The following is a 16,575-nucleotide window of genomic DNA, read 5'->3' as shown; positions in this document are numbered from 1 at the left end:
GTGTGTGTGTGTGTGTGTGTGTGTGTGTGTGTGTGTGTGTGTGTGTGTGTGTGTGTGTGTGTTTGAGGAATGTATGACTATTTAAAATTAACATTTTGTCACAGTTTGACCTCCGTACCTCATGACTGCGACTTTAATCATACTCGGAGCTGAAAAACGTTATTTGTCACGCTTTTATCATCTGACATGTTGATGATGCGTTTCCTGCCGACTCAGATTCTGTGTAAGGTCACGTTTGCAATAATGCAGAAGAAGAAGAATTTTTATTGTCGGCAGTTTCACACTTTCAATTATTTTGATGTATGATGAAGCGTCTACTGTCGACCTTGTGTGTGTGTGTCTGTGTGTGTGTGTGTGTGTGTGTGTGTGTGTGTGTGTGTGTCGCGGTCTCACTGCGGTCCTTGTAAGTGCACGTTCTCCTGGATTGTTTTTGAAATAATAAAAACACAAAAATCACGTCTCCGACTCCGGATTCTCTTATTAATTACACTCAAAATTCCTCTGCGGCTGCAACAACATCGTCTTTTCACCTGCCAGGACGTAAAATATAAAGTAAATATTGAGATATTTATACTACACATATCTGACAACTACACATCAATATTATATACATTTATATGTATTTTTATATATTAGACAAATAAACAATATCACTTGTTAAATTAGCTCCAACTTGACTTCAATGAATAGATATAAAATAATAAACTGTACATATGATGGATATAATATTCTACTGGAAACCATTTTACTTTTCATACTTTAAGTATATGTTGTACTTTAAGTACGATTTTAAATGCAGGATTTTTACTTGTAATGGAGTATTTTTACATTGTGGTATTACTGCTTTCAGAAGTAGAACTTAACTAAAAGCAGAAATACCACAAAAAATTACTCCATATATATATATATACATATATATATATAAAATGTGTGTGTATATGTATGTATTTTTTATTTCTTTTACACAAGAACGACTCTAAATTCACCAGTTCTCAGTTGTATTTGCTTCTTGTCTTTGTCTTACGTGACGTCACTAGTTGGACAAAACAAACCTTTTTTTTTTTTTTTTTTTTTTAGAACTTTATTGCCTTTATCGAACTTACAGGCAAAACAAACACAGACATACGTTCAATACAAATATACACAACCGAACCCTCCCATAGGAGGCTACAAATAAACAGACAAATAAAAACAAAAACAAAACCAATTACACCAACTGAGACAGCAACACAAAAACAGACAAACAAAAAGGTCACCTTGTCATTAAATGTTATACCGCAGTTCTTGGTTGTGCAAAGTAGATGATATAGAATTGTTCATTACATTTAAGGTGTTAGCAGAATGACTGGGGCCCATCTTCTTATGAATACTGGTACTTTAAACTGTAAAACAGCAGTCATATGAAAACAAACCATTTTATTCACTGTTTTCTGATATTTATTAGACTTAATGATCGATTAATAGAGAAAGTAACTGTTAGTTAAAGGTTTAAAGTCTAATTTCAGTTTATGTTTAGTAACAATAAGAAACAAACACAGAAACTAAAACTGACTTTTCTTACAATTTTTGTATTTTAGTCCTGCTGTTTGGATTTACTGCACACACACACACACACACGCTGACCTGGTTGGAGGTCTGCCAATCCCATCATGCAACTGAACTCACACACACCATTAATCTGTCCTATTAATGAACGGCTATTTGTCTTTTCTGTTTCAGGGATTCAGTTCGTTACCTGAAGCGTCTCCGCCTCCATCTGTCTTCTTCTTCTTCTTCTTCTTCTGTTTCTTCTTCTTCTTCTTCTTCTTCTTCCACTTCTTCTTCTTCTCCGTCGTCGTGTTTGTGTTTTCAGATATTTTTGCCTCCTCGTTGGATTTTGGACAAACAGACGCTGTGAGCTGCTTCTTCCTGGTTTTTGGGGTAATTAAGAGTTTTTCTCTTCATGGAGGTAAATTAAACAAACGTAAAGATTTATGAGTGAATGTAAATACGTCTTGTTTCCAGAATGCTTTAATCTTTGGATTTTTGCAGTTTTTCTTCAAGTTTGGTCAAACAGGTTCAAGTGAAGGCGAGAAACTGGACAGACTGATAAAAGTGGAGAAGAGAAATTTAACGACGGACATAAACAAATATCGACAAGAGTTGATGTTAAAAGATACTTTAAAGTTTAAACGTGGAAGGAGAATTTCAGGATTTATTAAATTATTCATCTTTAGGACTTTAAAATGAATCCAGAGAATGAAAATAAGAGTTTTTAACGGAAGGAAGAAGCCTGAAGTATGATTTGCTGGATTTGTGGACTTGAAATGTGAAATGAAAAGATGTGAAGAAGAAAATAAAGGAAAGACGAGACAGAGTTTAACAAGAAATAACAAAAAGAGGAAACAAAGTAACAGGAAGAGGAAACAATGACGGAAACGAACAAAACTTATAAACAGGATTAAAAAAGAGGAAAAATCACAAAATAAACCAGAAGTAAAAGAAAAGAAGAAGAGACAAAGAAAGGAGGATGACTGACCGACCTTTGACCTCTGCAGCCACTTTCTTCATCTGAACACTCAAGTACGTACAACACACACACACACACACACACACACACACACACACACACACACACACACACGTTAGCAGATACATATGAACTTGTTCCGGTGTCAAAGCTTCACGCTACGATTATCGTCGGTAATATTATCACCATAATCGTCAAAGTTTCCTAAAGTTCACCGTTCACATGAGTTAAATGATTTCACACCGCGAGTCGTCTGTGTGTTGAAGCTTTGTTTGACTCAACAAGCAGTAATCGCAGTAAACGCTCGGCGGCGACGTCAGAATGTTTTTACGGAGCATCTCTGTTCACTCCCGCCGGGAAACAACACAAATTAACACAAATTAACACAAATTAACACAAATTCAAGAATTCTCTTCAGTTTTGCTAAATTGCAGCAACTTTTCTGTATGAAACGTTCAAATCAACAGCTGCTTGTGGTTTGGACCAATCGTGGCGTTTGGTGTGGCGGTAACTGACGACAAATCTCACCTGCCAACAAACACGATGCCATAGACGAGCAAAACAATTCCCAAATGTTCCCAAATGTTCCCAAATGTTCCCAAATGTTCTCAAATGTTCCCAAATGTTCCCAAATATTCCCAAATGTTCCCAAATGTTCTCAAATGTTCCCAAATGTTCTCAAATGTTCTCAAATGAGGTTTGATTCAGTGAGTCAGAAGAATGCAGCATCAGCTTTGGAAATGAAACAATATTTTAATGTTGATGGATTTATTTTAATGGCATTATTGATGATTTTATTTGGCAATTTTGCCGCAAGACAAGAACATAAAACACTGCAAACTGTATCGCAACTTTTGAGAAAAGCCGCTGCAAAATCAAACATTTTTGGCTGCAATAATCACAAAAAATTGTGAAATCCTGGAGGGAATGTCTGATATAAATCGTATTAATTTAATTTTTGGCACAGTGACGATTGGTCTGAACGAACCCAAACCTCCCAAATACTTGATAAATTAATCACAAACATAAACATTTCTCTCTGTAAATCATTATTAAAACAAACTTCAATCAATGTGCTTGTTTATAATCTTAGTTTTGTAAAATTATGGTAAAAATTATCAACGAGGAGTTGAAAGTTTCCTTCCATTCATTAACTTGCTGCTCTGCTGCCGTCAGGAGTCATTGAGGAACTAGCAGGTCACTGTGCTGTGACCTGATTGGATTAGCCCTGGAAACAGAGAATAACCCCGGGCCAGCAGTCTGAGTCAATCTGATCAGCTGAACATCAACGTTTACAGCACGGCATGACCTGAGAGGTTTATCCTGCTGGCTTCAGTCTGTGATCTCAGTCATCAAACAAAACCACCAAACTGCCAAAAACAACTAATTAGTGTCACAAAATAGTTTTTAAAAATAAGTAAAATAAGTTCCTTAAATCAGAAACTTCTCAAATTATAGTCAGAGTCCTAGTTGGTACCAAACGGCAACCGTAGGGGCTGAAAAATGAAGCGTCAGTGTCAAAACTGCAGTTCCTTGAATGGTCACTTGAGGCTCCAAAAGCGAGTCAATCTCCATAGACTGTATAAAAATACGGACGTAGTTACCGTGACGTCACCCGTTGGTTTCTGAAGAGCGGTCTTGAAGCTCAAAGCGAGCCGCTCCAGCCGTCGCCATCTTAGCAGTGCGTGACGCTGCCTAACTCCCAGCCAATCAAAAATGGGCAAAGAGGCGGGGCCAAACGGCTGAAACAAGCCACCTAGCGGCTGGCGGACCTGTCACTCAAAGCAGCCATGTCCTTCATTATGCAGAACTTTACGGATTAATAAAATTTAAACGGGTGAGTTATATAAAAATTCACCCCCCGTACAGTTGTCATGAAAGAGGAAATTAGCTACAGTGACCAAAACCGTTGTTTGTACCAGGCTGTAAACATGTTTATTTCTGCTGTAAAGTTGGACATTTTAACATGGGGGTCTATGGGGATTGACTCGCTTTTGGAGCCTCAAGTGGCCGTTCAAGGAACTGCAGTTTTTGGCTTCATTTTACAGCCCGGAGGTTGCTGCTTGGTCAATCCCCATAGATGTCCACGTTCATGACAACTGTACGGGGGACTGAATTTTAATATAACTCACCTCTTTACATTTTATTACGGTTTAAAGTTATGCATAATTAAGGATGGCAAGTCGCTACCACAGCGACAACGTTGGTTAGGTAACGTAACCATGGCGCAACCCCAGATTCACAGAGTACAGGCGTAGCTGTAGCCGTCGCTGTTTCGGTGTTTTCAGTTCATGAAAGTTAATAGTAACGTTTTGGTTGCCTAAAAAAGTCTTGCTCAGTGTTTGGTTGAACTAAAAGACCCTCTAAGGAGTCGAATGTTCAGTTTTTCTTGTAAGTACATTTAGTGTGAATGGTTTTAAGCCTGTTTTTTGCTAGCAAAAATTAGCATTAGCATTAGCATGATCACAGTTAACCATAGACTGTAAATGCACCGTGCTAACCAAGCTAGCAGCTAGCATTAGGGTCAGCACCACCGTCTCGACCAAATACAATCACTTCTGGCTCCAAAAATCCAAGATGGCGTCGGTCAAAATGCAAACTCAAGGCTTCAAAACGGGAATCCACAAACCAATGAGTGACGTCACCGTGGCTACGTCCATTATTTTTATACAGCCTATGGTCAGTACCAACAAACCTGCTTTCTAATAAATGCTGGGTAAAAAACGCTCTACTTTGCCGTTTTTTCAAACACTTTTTAACTTCCTGCAGATGTTCCAAATTAAAAGCCTCAGAAGTTGATTTGACCTTTTCTGAAGAAATCCTGAAAAACATCTCATTATTTTACTGATTATTTATATTTTTTTGATCAATTGTCTAAAATTTCTAAAATATAAAGAATTTATATTTAAACATTATAAAAAAGGTTAACAATTGTTTAATCTCAAAAATGTATTAAATTTTTTAACCATTTTAAAAAATGCATTTTTTTTTACTTTTACAAAATATTTTTTCAAAGTTTCACACATTATAAACAATAAAAACATGTTTATAAATTTAAAGCTTTTTTGTCAAATGGTGTTTTTTTACACCTAAAATTTCCTTAAAATTCCAATTTAAAAAAAATGTAATTATCTGTCAAAATTAAATTCTTGGAACAATAACAATAACTACATTTTCTCATTTACTGGCCCATAATATATCTGCACAGATATATACATTGTGCAACTGTCTCTAATATAAAACCATTTCAAATAAAGACACAATTCTATTTACAGTAAACAGTTTGTAGTTTATCGTCACTCGTTCATGTTCTCTGAAGTTACATTAAAAACAACAAACGTCACTTTGTTCATCAATCAATAACTGAAGTTTATGTGAAGTTTATTTCACTACACTTTCTCCACCAATCAGGTCTCAGAGGAGGAGGGCGTCACCGCTCTCGTAACCATGGACGACCATGGTGCCGTGATGAAGAACGGCAACTGTGAGGCGGCGCGGCAGACCAGTGACATCACCTTCAGCACCAACATAAACCCCACATCTGGCCTGAGAAGGAAACAGCTGCTGTGGAAAAATGCCGTCAGAAACATCATCGACCAGCACAACCTGTACTCACTGCAGCTCGCCGGCGGCATGGAGAGGGGCCGCCACTGCATCACCGTCACCGACGCCTACATCGCCGACATCAACAGGTAGAGAGTGATGTCATCAACAAACTTTTTTATCAGACTTTTTTGTTTATTTCACAACACGTCTTGAAGCTTAAAAGTTTTCTTTTCTTGTTTGATCTTTCTTTTCCCCCGACCTCCGTCTTACAGGCAGATCCGCAGTAAGGCGTCACGCGGAGCGTTTTGGCAGAAGCGTCGATCGTCTGCGGCTCGTATCCACCCGGCGACACCAAAGATCACCGCGGCAATGAAGGCCAAACACGAATCGCTCAGTGACGCCGACTTCTTTGTGTCGTGGGGACTGACAGTTCGAGGCGTCTTCATTCCTGCTCTGCAACACACATTCAAGTACAAAGATACACACAAAAACACACGATTATTTCATGTTTGTTTCTCAAAACTTAAATTTCTTTATGAGTTAATGTTTAAATTCGTCCGGTCGACTCAAACAGGATGTTTTTGTTAACTTTTTGTTTTTGTTCAGTTTAATTTCATGTTCATGATTTCATAGGATTTCTACTCTTGTCATTTAAAAAAAAAATACTTTTTTGTAAATTTATTAAAAAAAAGAACAACCAGATGATTAATTTAAATAAAATTTACAAAAAAGAACATTTTTTTGTTCTTTCATCAAAAGTTTAACTTGCGTTGTAAAATCCTGAAAAACATCTTTATTAGTTTATTAATTAATCATTTTTTATCAATTGTATACAATGAATAAAATATTATAAATAATATTTTTATTTTTCATATAATATTAATATTATATATTTTTTAAACTCTTTAAAAAGAATGTAATTTAAAGATAAACAATAAAAAATATTTATAGATTTAAAAAATTTTGTCAAATTTTTTTTTTTTTTTAAAATTTTGATTAAAGTTTTACTTTGTAAAATTTTGTATTTTTTTTAAATACAAAAGTTTTTTAATTCAGAATTTTCATACATACACATTTATACACCGACGAGAGCAACACATGTACAACTCTACATGTCTTTACACATATTGATCATGAATCTGATTAAACTGATTGATCTCAGGTCTCCGGACTTGGAGCAGCTGTATCAGCAGTTCTCTTCGGGTCAGAGAAGAACCTCGCTGGTCGTCACAAACCTGATCGACATCCTGACCCGCCTGCTGGTCTCACTGCTAACGTGGCCGCTGGGCTGGGGGAGCGTGGCCTCTGATTGGCTGGCTGGACTGTCGGTCCTCCTGTGGACGGGGATCTGCGTGCTGGCGCTGACCAGGAGGGAGGTGATGTCATCGCCGCAGTGGCTGAGGTATGCTGGGAAATGTAGTCAGAGATGGAACGTGATGTCAGCAGTTGCTACAGCGACCACATCTTCACTCTACCTTACTTTGTCTCTGTCTGTGTCTCAGGTGTTTGTGTCTGTTCTGTCTGTGTCTCAGGTGTCTGTCTGTGTCTCAGGTGTCTGTCTGCGTCTCAGGTGTCTGTCTGTGTCTCAGGTACCTGTCTGTGGTCAGCTGGTTGTCTCAGACGGTGCAGGTGTTGGTGGGCGCGTTCAATCGGGGGGGGAACGATCAATCCTGGTACGTCTTCTTCACGCTCTTCTCCACCTACACCCTTCTGCCCCTCCCCCTGCTGTGGTCCATCGTCGCCGGGGCAACCACCTCTATGCTGCACCTCCTGTTGGATGTCTGCTGTCACCACGGTGACCACACCTTTGTCAGAAAGGTTTGACATGGTCCTTCCTTTCTCCTTCTTTCTTTCTTTCTTTCTTTCTTGTGTCCTTCCTGTATTTCTTTCTTTTTCAGTCTTTTTCTTTATTCCTCTCTTGCTTCCTTGTTTCTGTGATTTCTTTTGTCCATTTCTTTCTTCCTGTAAACCAGCCAGTCAGAGTTTTTCCCATCAGGGTAAGTTGTGTGTGTGTTTGCATCCAGGTGTTGGCGAAGGCGTTGCTGTACCTCAGCATGAACACTGCAGGTCTGTTCATCCACTACCTGTCTGACCGCACGCAGAGGCAGGCCTTCCTGGAGACCCGGCGCTGCATCGAGGGACGAGTCCGGCTGGAGAGAGAGAACCACAGACAGGTAGAGAACCACAGACAGGTAGAGAACCACAGACAGGTAGAGAGAGAACCACAGACAGGTAGAGAACCACAGACAGGTAGAGAACCACAGACAGGTAGAGAGAGAACCACAGACAGGTAGATAGAGAACCACAGACAGGTAGAGAACCACAGACAGGTAGAGAGAGAACCACAGACAGGTAGAGAACCACAGACAGGTAGAGAACCACAGACAGGTAGAGAAAGAACCACAGACAGGTAGAGAACCACAGACAGGTAGAGAACCACAGACAGGTAGAGAAAGAACCACAGACAGGTAGAGAGAGAACCACAGACAGGTAGAGAACCACAGACAGGTAGAGAACCACAGACAGGTAGATAGAGAACCACAGACAGGTAGAGAACCACAGACAGGTAGAGAACCACAGACAGGTAGAGAGAGAACCACAGACAGGTAGATAGAGAACCACAGACAGGTAGAGAACCACAGACAGGTAGAGAGAGAACCACAGACAGGTAGAGAGAGAACCACAGACAGGTAGAGAACCACAGACAGGTAGAGAACCACATACATGAATGTGGTTGCAGTTATCACATGTTATGAGACATTAGAGGACACTCTAGATGTGCGTTATGAGTAGTTGCATCTCCTCAAAATGATGTTATTTGATAAAGTTCCTTTGTCGTCACATCTCCTCTCTACACGATGAGCCACGTTAGCAAGTTTCCAATTCAAACAAGTTCATAAATCCAGAGTTTGCAAGTTTGATGTTTTGTTTCTACACACAGTACATAGATGGACAAGATTAAAGCGATTTAATGTTTATTCTATGACTAATAACTTAAAATCTATCCAGGAGCGTCTGGTGATGTCCATCCTGCCTCGCTTCTTGGTTCTGGAGATGATCACTGACATGGCCACCATGGATGAATATCTGCTGCCTCAGCAGTTCCAGAAGATCTACATCCACCACTACAAAGATGTCAGGTACGTCACATGACACAGTACCTGGCAGGCAGCAAACAGAAAAGAACATCTGGCAGCTAAAAGGCCTGAAGTAAACAGTCTGATGGTACAGTTAAAATATAAAGGATCAATAATAGATCCCTGAGGAACCCCGCAAGCCGTTACTGACAGTGTCAATGGGATGATCATGTTGTTCCGTGTCTGCTGGACGTTGAATGTAGCTTTAAGTTTCTTTAGACACGCCTCAACAAAAACTCCTCAACTTAAAAAAATGTTATCATTTAAAAAAAACTGTGTTCAATTTACAAGAATATCCTCACTAAAAATATCATAACTTTACCAAAAGTGTCTTTAATATCCTAATTTACAAAAACATCATTACTTTACAACGATTTAACAAAAATAAACCTACTTTATGCAAATGTACAATACGGCTGCCAAATCCCCAACTTGACTTTACAAAATGGTCTAAAAAATATGTCTTTATTTAAGAAAAGTATCTTTATTTAACAAGATCAACAACAAAAACTCACTTAAGAAAAATTTAATTTTAAAAAAATAGTGTTCGACTTACAAAACGTTCTCATTTAAAATATCTGCACTTTACAAAAATTGTCTTCAATTTACAAATTTTGTCTTTAAACACAAAATGTCCTTACTTTGCAATGATTAACTTAAATAAGCTTAAAGAAATGTCCTGTAATTTACAAAAATGTCATCAATTTCAAAAATATTCTTCACAAAAAGTCATTAGTGTGACTTTAGTGTCTTTTTTTTCACAAAATAAACCAGAAAACTCCTCTTTTAGAAAAATGTCATACTTTTAAAAAACAGTGTTCAATTTACAAAATGTTCTCTTAATAATGTCTTTAATCAGGCCCTTTCTAAACTTACACAATAATGCAAAAACATTATATTTACTCATTTAGAAAAGTTTATATTAAGAGGTAAATTAACAGACAACATGTTTAACTTCTGACTTTAATCACAAAATTTTTACCTTTTCTCAAAAAAATGTAACTTTTTATCTGTAGTTTTAGCTAGTTTTATTTTTATTATCTGACTTTAATTTTGAAAATCATCTTTTTTCTCATAATTGTGATGTTAATGATAATGATTTTTTTTCGTCTCCGCAGCATCTTGTTTGCAGACATCATCGGCTTCACCTCCCTGTCTCTGATCCTGTCGGCTCAGGATCTCGTTAGAACTCTAAACGAGCTGTTTGGTCGCTTTGATAAGCTGGCTGAGGTCAGATCACCATGGCAACCTCCAGGATGTTCATATTTACTTTTATAATATTATCCTTATGTTTATTTTTTAGGCTTTTGTATGAGCTAGTTTTCTACAGGTAGAGGTTTAGATTTTCAGTTTCAAGTTTTTTAATAGTTTTTAATTTTTAACTTTCTTTTTTAGGTTTTATTTTTATTTCACGTTTAAAGTGTAAGTTTCTTGGTTCAAATAACAGTTTTGTTATTTAAGTTTCTGAAGTTTTATCTTTTTTAAATTTGACATTTTAGTTTGATAACTCTACAAATGAGTTTCTTTTTTTTCAGACTTCTTATCTCTTTACTTTTAGTAGCAGTTTAGTCGTCTTAGTGTTTAGTTTTAAATTCGACTCTCAGTTTTCATTTTAAACTTTGGATCTACATCCATGTGGTGGTTTTGGGTTTTAGCTTCAGTAGATGTTTGTTTCTTAGTTCTATTTCTGTAGTAGAAACTTTAACATTAGGATGTATCTGGATTGTGTGTGATTCAGCTATAAATCATCATGAGTGTTTTCCTGTGTGTGTTTAGGAGCATCAGTGTTTGCGTATTAAGATCCTTGGTGATTGTTATTACTGTGTGTCGGGAGTCCCGGAGCCTCAGAGAGGCCACGCCCGCTGCTGTGTGGAGATGGGCCTCAGTATGATCAGCACTATACGGTAAACACACACACACACACGTAAAAACATATATATGACATATATACACTCTCTAGAGACGTGGGTTTGATCTATAACAGGTACGTTCGTCGGGAGCTGCAACAGGAGGTCGACATGCGGATCGGCGTCCACTCTGGTTCGGTTCTTTGTGGCGTTTTGGGTCTTCAGAAGTGGCAGTTTGACATCTGGAGCTGGGACGTCGACATCGCCAACAGTCTGGAGGCTACAGGAGTGCCGGGGTCAGACACACACATGTTTTTAATAATGTCTGATAATATATATGTTCTCATAGACCTGAAGCTTTTTATTAACCTTCGATACTTGTCCTGGCGTTCAGACGGGCCCATGAAGAAGTGAGGAAAATGACGTCGCACTTTACAAAAAAGTTTCTCACTTCACATTAAAGTATTACTTTACAAAAACTCACTTTACAAGATATATTCACATTATAAAAATATCCACTCTTGACAAAATTGTCTTGACCCAACAAATATTCCTCACTTAAGAAAACTCCTCATTCACAAAAGAAGTCATTACTTTACAAAAATGTCCCATAATTTAAATAGAATCACAAAATGTCTAATATGGCCGCCAAATCCCCAATTTTACCTTACAAAATCTAAATACTGTATATCCTGTCTTTACAAAAGTGTTATCCAATATTCCCTCATTTAATAATTACATAGACTATATAAAGATAATGGACGTAGTCATGGTGATGTCACCTATTGGTTTGAAGCTTTGAGTTTGACCGTCACCGTCTCGGTTTTTTTGGAGCCAGAAGTGATGAGAAGTGACCATATTTGGATGAGATCATGGAGCTCCACAGGGTCCAACTACAGCACCTCACACACTGCTGTGGTAGCAATATGTCAATCACGAGGTAGCCCCGCCCCAAAGGCTATTTTACTCTAAATGGGGTCAAAATTTACGAAACCGCTGTATGGAAGACTTGAAACTAGCGACTGAGACCATAAACTCATTAGGAAAGTGTTCACTAATGTAATAAATCAGGTGAGAAGAAGGGTCATCTTCTCGTAGACTTCTATACAATCAGTCTTCTTGTAGGATCCAGTAGAGTCGCCCCCTGCTGGTCGTTAGAGAGAATGCAGGTTTAAGTCACTTCTGCATCGGCTTCACTTTCAGACGCGGAGCTTCCCGCTTGAATAATTATACTGATTAACAGGCTAAAGCAAATCAATGACCGTATATTTCAACATTTAACATTTTTAATTGTTAGCATCTTTTTACAACGGGGATCACGAGTCATGACTTCCTGTCGTCCTCTCAGGCGGATTCACATCTCGCGGGCCACTCTCGACTACCTGGGCGGGATCTACGAGACGGAGGCGGGGCTCGGCCGGGAGCGCAGCGCGTTTCTACGGAGACACAACATCGACACGTTCCTGATCCGCCCGGCGCAACGGGAAGAGGCGGTGCCACCGAGGGCACGGCGCCCGAGTTACGACGAGATGACGACGTGGAGCGCCGAGCTGCCGTTCGGTGACATCCTGGGAATGAACTTTGTAAGGACGATGGAACACTCACAGACAGTTTGAGGTTTGGGAAAACTTTTGTGACCTTTTCTCCTTCTCCTCTGGCGTCCTGTAGATCCTCGCCACTTTCACCAACGGCTCGCTGACACAGCTGCCCAATCAGGCGGCGCAGCAGTCAGGGTTGCGGGAGGTCAACAAGAGGATTCGTGAGGCCATGGAGGTCCGGAGCAGCGAGCGAATGAGAAAAGAGCACATCACCACCTTCTCTCAGGTGTTCAAGGACTCCCACATGGAGGGAAAGGTAACACCTGGACTTCCTGTAGGGGGCGGGGCTAAGTTCAGGTGTAGCGGGCGATCTGGTGACTGTTTGTCGTCCTGTTTTTGTCTCTCAGTTCTCACAGATGAGAGACGAACTCTTCAAATCCAACATGGTTTGTTCTTTCATCCTGCTGCTGCTGCTGATGGCCGTCCAAGTGCTAATCCCCGCCCCTCGGTACACCTGTCTGTCTACCTGTCTGTCTACCTGTCTGTATACCTGTCTGTATACCTGTCTACCTACCTGTCTGTCTACCTGTCCACCTACCTGTCCACCTACCTGTCTGTCTACCTGTCTGTCTACCTGTCTGTCTACCTGTCCACCTACCTGTCTGTCTACCTGTCTGTCTACCTGTCCACCTACCTGTCTGTCTACCTGTCTGTCTACCTGTCCACCTACCTGTCTGTCTACCTGTCTGTCTACCTGTTCACCTACCTGTCTGTCTACCTGTCTGTCTACCTGTTCACCTACCTGTCTGTCTACCTGTCTGTCTACCTGTCCACCTACCTGTCTGTCTACCTGTCTGTCTACCTGTCCACCTACCTGTCTGTCTACCTGTCTGTCTACCTGTCCACCTACCTGTCTGTCTACCTGTCCACCTACCTGTCTGTCTACCTGTCTACCTACCTGTCTGTCTACCTGTTCACCTACCTGTCTGTCTACCTGTCTGTCTACCTGTCTGTCTACCTGTTCACCTACCTGTCTGCCTACCTGTCTGTCTACCTGTCTGTCTACCTGTCTGTCTACCTGTCCACCTACCTGTCTGTCTACCTGTTCACCTACCTGTCTGTCTACCTGTCTGTCTACCTGTCCACCTACCTGTCTGCCTACCTGTCCACCTACCTGTCTGTCTACCTGTCTGTCTACCTGTCCACCTACCTGTCTGTCTACCTGTCCACCTACCTGTCTGTCTACCTGTCCACCTACCTGTCTACCTACCTGTCTGTCTACCTGTCCACCTACCTGTCTGTCTACCTGTCCACCTACCTGTCTGTCTACCTGTCTGTCTACCTGTCCACCTACCTGTCTGTCTACCTGTCTGTCTACCTGTCTGTCTACCTGTCCACCTACCTGTCTGTCTACCTGTCTGTCTACCTGTCTGTCTACCTGTCCACCTACCTGTCTGTCTACCTGTACAACCTACCTGTCTGCCTACCTGTCCACCTACCTGTCTGTCTACCTGTCTGTCTACCTGTCCACCTACCTGTCTGTCTACCTGTCCACCTACCTGTCTGCCTACCTGTCTGTCTACCTGTCTGTCTACCTGTCTGTCTACCTGTCCACCTACCTGTCTGTCTACCTGTCCACCTACCTGTCTGTCTACCTGTTCACCTACCTGTCTGTCTACCTGTCTGTCTACCTGTCTGTCTACCTGTCCACCTACCTGTCCGTCTACCTGTCTGTCTACCTGTCTGTCTACCTGTCTGTCTACCTGTCTGTCTGCCTACCTGTCTGTCTACCTGTCTGTCTACCTGTCTGTCTTCCTGTCCGTCTACATATGTATTAACCCTCCGTCTGTCTGGTCAGGTGGTGTCCGATGGTGGCTCAGTTCGTGGTCGGCGGCAGCGTTCACCTCCTGCTCCTGCTGCTGACTCTGGGGGAGGAGTTTAAGCGTTGCCCCGCCCCCCTGCAGTCACTCTGCTGCTGGATTCACGAAACCAAGAATGCCCGCACTCTGCTCACGCTCACCGCCATCACCGTCAACTTCGGAGTCGCCTCCTCGGACATCGTGAGTCTGATGACGTTGTTGGTGCTTTTCCTGTTTTCATGGAAGTTCCTGTTGTTTTAAACATTTAAAGGAAACGACACCCAAAAAGTTGCCGTTCGTCACTTCTGGCAACAAGAATAATACGTGAGAAGTGCCTCCTCTGACGTGTTACAACAAATGAAAGAAATATGTGATGAAATATTTAACTTTCTGTTGGTGCAAAGCAAAAAGTTGCCCATCAGATTGCCAATAAAGTTCCTTTGTGTGCTTAAACTTGTCAAGTTGCCCAAAAAGTTGCCCATGTCATTACTTCTGGCAACAAGAGTGATGTGTGAATGGCATCACTGTCAACTTTGGCATTGGGGAAATTTTTCAGAATTGCCCAAAAGTAACAATTACAAAATATTTTAAAGCAACTCACCAGAAAATTTGACCATCAGATTCTCCGGAAAGTTTCCCAGTTAACAAGAATAATTTCCTGAACTTTGTAAGGAACGCCAGCGGGAAAGTTGCCCAAAAAGTTGCTCTGTCAATCACATCTGGCAACAAGACTCTCCTGTGGGGAAGGTTCTGATGTTCTCGTCTTTCCTCCTCCAGCTGTGGTGTGACTCGTCACAAACGCACATCAACAGCAGTGACTCAGTGTTGGCTCCGCCCACCTCCGCCTGGCCCGACATCAACATCTGCACGCATCCAGAGGTGAACAAAACAAACACACAAACATCAACATCTGCACACATCCAGAGGTGAACAAAACAAACACACAAACATCAACATCTGCACACATCCAGAGGTGAACAAAACAAACACACGTGACCGCGTCGTCTCCGCACGGCTGATATAACCGTCGATCCTCCTTGTGCGCAGTACATGGTGCTGAGCGGCGTGGTTGCCATGGTTACCTGTGCGGTGTTCCTCAGGCTGAGCTGTGTGTTGAAGCTCGCCGCCCTGCTGCTGGCCGCCGCCCTCTACACCTACCTGATAGAGACACACAGGTGAGATACAAACAGATCACTCTCGGTGAGCACAACCAGACCTGCACTTCCTGTTTATTACCGGCCGACGTCGTTCTACGTTAAAATAACGTTTGTCTAACGTTGTTCTAACAGTTTGACTTCCTGTTTGTGTCTCAGGTCTCATCACTTGTGCAGGAGAGGAGTTTGTATCGTTCTCATGGTGATGTTTGTGGTGGCCGTCCTCTACAACGGCCGGCAGGTGGGTTCTACTGGTTTTTACTGGTTCCACTGGGTTCTACTGGGTTCTACTGGTTCCACTGGGTTCTACTGGTTCCACTGGGTTCTACTGTTTCTATTGGTTCCACTGGGTTCAACTGGTTCTACCTGGTTTCGACTGGTTCCAGTGGGTTCTACTGGTTCTATTGGTTCTACTGGTTCTCTTGGCTCCACTTGTTTTACTGGTTCTACTGGTTTTAATGGTTCAATTGGTTCTGCTGAATCTATAGGTTCTATTGGTTCTACTACATTCTACTGGATCTACTGGGTTCTACTGGGGTCTACTGGTTCCATTGGTTCTACTGGTTTTTACTAGTTCTATTGGTTCTATTGGTTCTACTGTTTTTTCTGGTTCTATTGGTTCTACTGGTTCTACTACATTTTACTGGATCTACTGGGTTTTACTGGTCTTTACTAGTTCTATTGGTCCACTGGTTTTACTTGATCTACTTGGTTTTACTGGGGTGTACTGGTTCTATTGGTTCTACTGGTTCTTCTGGGTTCTACTTGGGTTTTAGTGAAAGTTTTCTTTTTTCCAGAGAGGAGTAACGTTGGCGTTGCAGGACCAGTGCTGATACGTTACTGTGTTTCAGGCGGTTCTACTGGTTTTAATGGTTCTATTGATAGTTTAAGGGGTTCTGTGTAATATCTTTATTGTACCTCGTTGGATTAGTTGCACAGAACAGAGAACGAGTAGATTATCCAACCGTCCTGGTCATAAACATGG

The 16,575-nt window shown here is 41.1% G+C and overlaps 2 protein-coding genes and 2 long non-coding RNA genes across 8 annotated transcripts in view; 2 read left to right on the top strand and 2 right to left on the bottom strand.

Moving 5' to 3' along the window:
* LOC121891678 (protein NLRC3-like) overlaps positions 1 to 16,575 on the top strand; it is a 1,105,688-nt gene that overhangs the window by 632,137 nt on the left and 456,976 nt on the right. The gene's annotated exons all lie outside the window — the stretch shown is intronic.
* The window catches only part of LOC121891676 (adenylate cyclase type 8-like), a 19,353-nt gene continuing 4,382 nt past the window's right edge, over positions 1,605 to 16,575 (top strand). Inside the window, exons 1-18 of one of the 4 annotated variants that reach the window (XM_042404197.1) lie at positions 1,605 to 1,948; positions 2,032 to 2,562; positions 5,921 to 6,201; positions 6,328 to 6,525; positions 7,218 to 7,457; positions 7,645 to 7,873; positions 8,080 to 8,229; positions 9,065 to 9,195; positions 10,311 to 10,422; positions 10,969 to 11,096; positions 11,177 to 11,335; positions 12,388 to 12,622; positions 12,708 to 12,893; positions 12,985 to 13,085; positions 14,436 to 14,637; positions 15,214 to 15,315; positions 15,484 to 15,611; positions 15,750 to 15,831. In XM_042404197.1, coding sequence (XP_042260131.1) covers positions 5,957 to 6,201; positions 6,328 to 6,525; positions 7,218 to 7,457; positions 7,645 to 7,873; positions 8,080 to 8,229; positions 9,065 to 9,195; positions 10,311 to 10,422; positions 10,969 to 11,096; positions 11,177 to 11,335; positions 12,388 to 12,622; positions 12,708 to 12,893; positions 12,985 to 13,085; positions 14,436 to 14,637; positions 15,214 to 15,315; positions 15,484 to 15,611; positions 15,750 to 15,831 — 2,628 coding nt within the window. In that variant the 5' untranslated portion in view covers positions 1,605 to 1,948; positions 2,032 to 2,562; positions 5,921 to 5,956. Of the gene's footprint in view, positions 2,563 to 4,887; positions 4,901 to 5,920; positions 6,202 to 6,327; positions 6,526 to 7,217; positions 7,458 to 7,644; positions 7,874 to 8,079; positions 8,230 to 9,064; positions 9,196 to 10,310; positions 10,423 to 10,968; positions 11,097 to 11,176; positions 11,336 to 12,387; positions 12,623 to 12,707; positions 12,894 to 12,984; positions 13,086 to 14,435; positions 14,638 to 15,213; positions 15,316 to 15,483; positions 15,612 to 15,749; positions 15,832 to 16,575 lie in introns of those variants that run through there. The other 3 variants (XM_042404196.1, XM_042404198.1, XM_042404200.1) reach the window with 3 other exon arrangements.
* On the bottom strand, positions 7,961 to 11,232 carry LOC121891762. Its single transcript, XR_006094142.1, has 3 exons — positions 11,144 to 11,232; positions 8,104 to 8,205; positions 7,961 to 8,017 (listed from the first exon to the last, which is right to left on the bottom strand). It is a non-coding gene; the product is annotated as an uncharacterized LOC121891762 (long non-coding RNA).
* LOC121891759 overlaps positions 15,208 to 16,575 on the bottom strand; it is a 15,434-nt gene continuing 14,066 nt past the window's right edge. For both annotated transcript variants that reach the window (XR_006094138.1, XR_006094139.1), the window contains 2 exons: positions 15,519 to 15,594; positions 15,208 to 15,299 (listed from right to left, as the gene is read on the bottom strand). This is a non-coding gene — a long non-coding RNA (uncharacterized LOC121891759). The remainder of the gene's footprint in view (positions 15,300 to 15,518; positions 15,595 to 16,575) is intronic.

Source organism: Thunnus maccoyii, chromosome 24 (assembly GCF_910596095.1).
Source record: "Thunnus maccoyii chromosome 24, fThuMac1.1, whole genome shotgun sequence".
In the NCBI taxonomy this organism is placed as follows: Eukaryota; Metazoa; Chordata; class Actinopteri; order Scombriformes; family Scombridae; genus Thunnus; species Thunnus maccoyii.
Note: the sequence above shows the minus strand (reverse complement) of the source record. Positions and strands in the feature narration are given on the sequence as shown.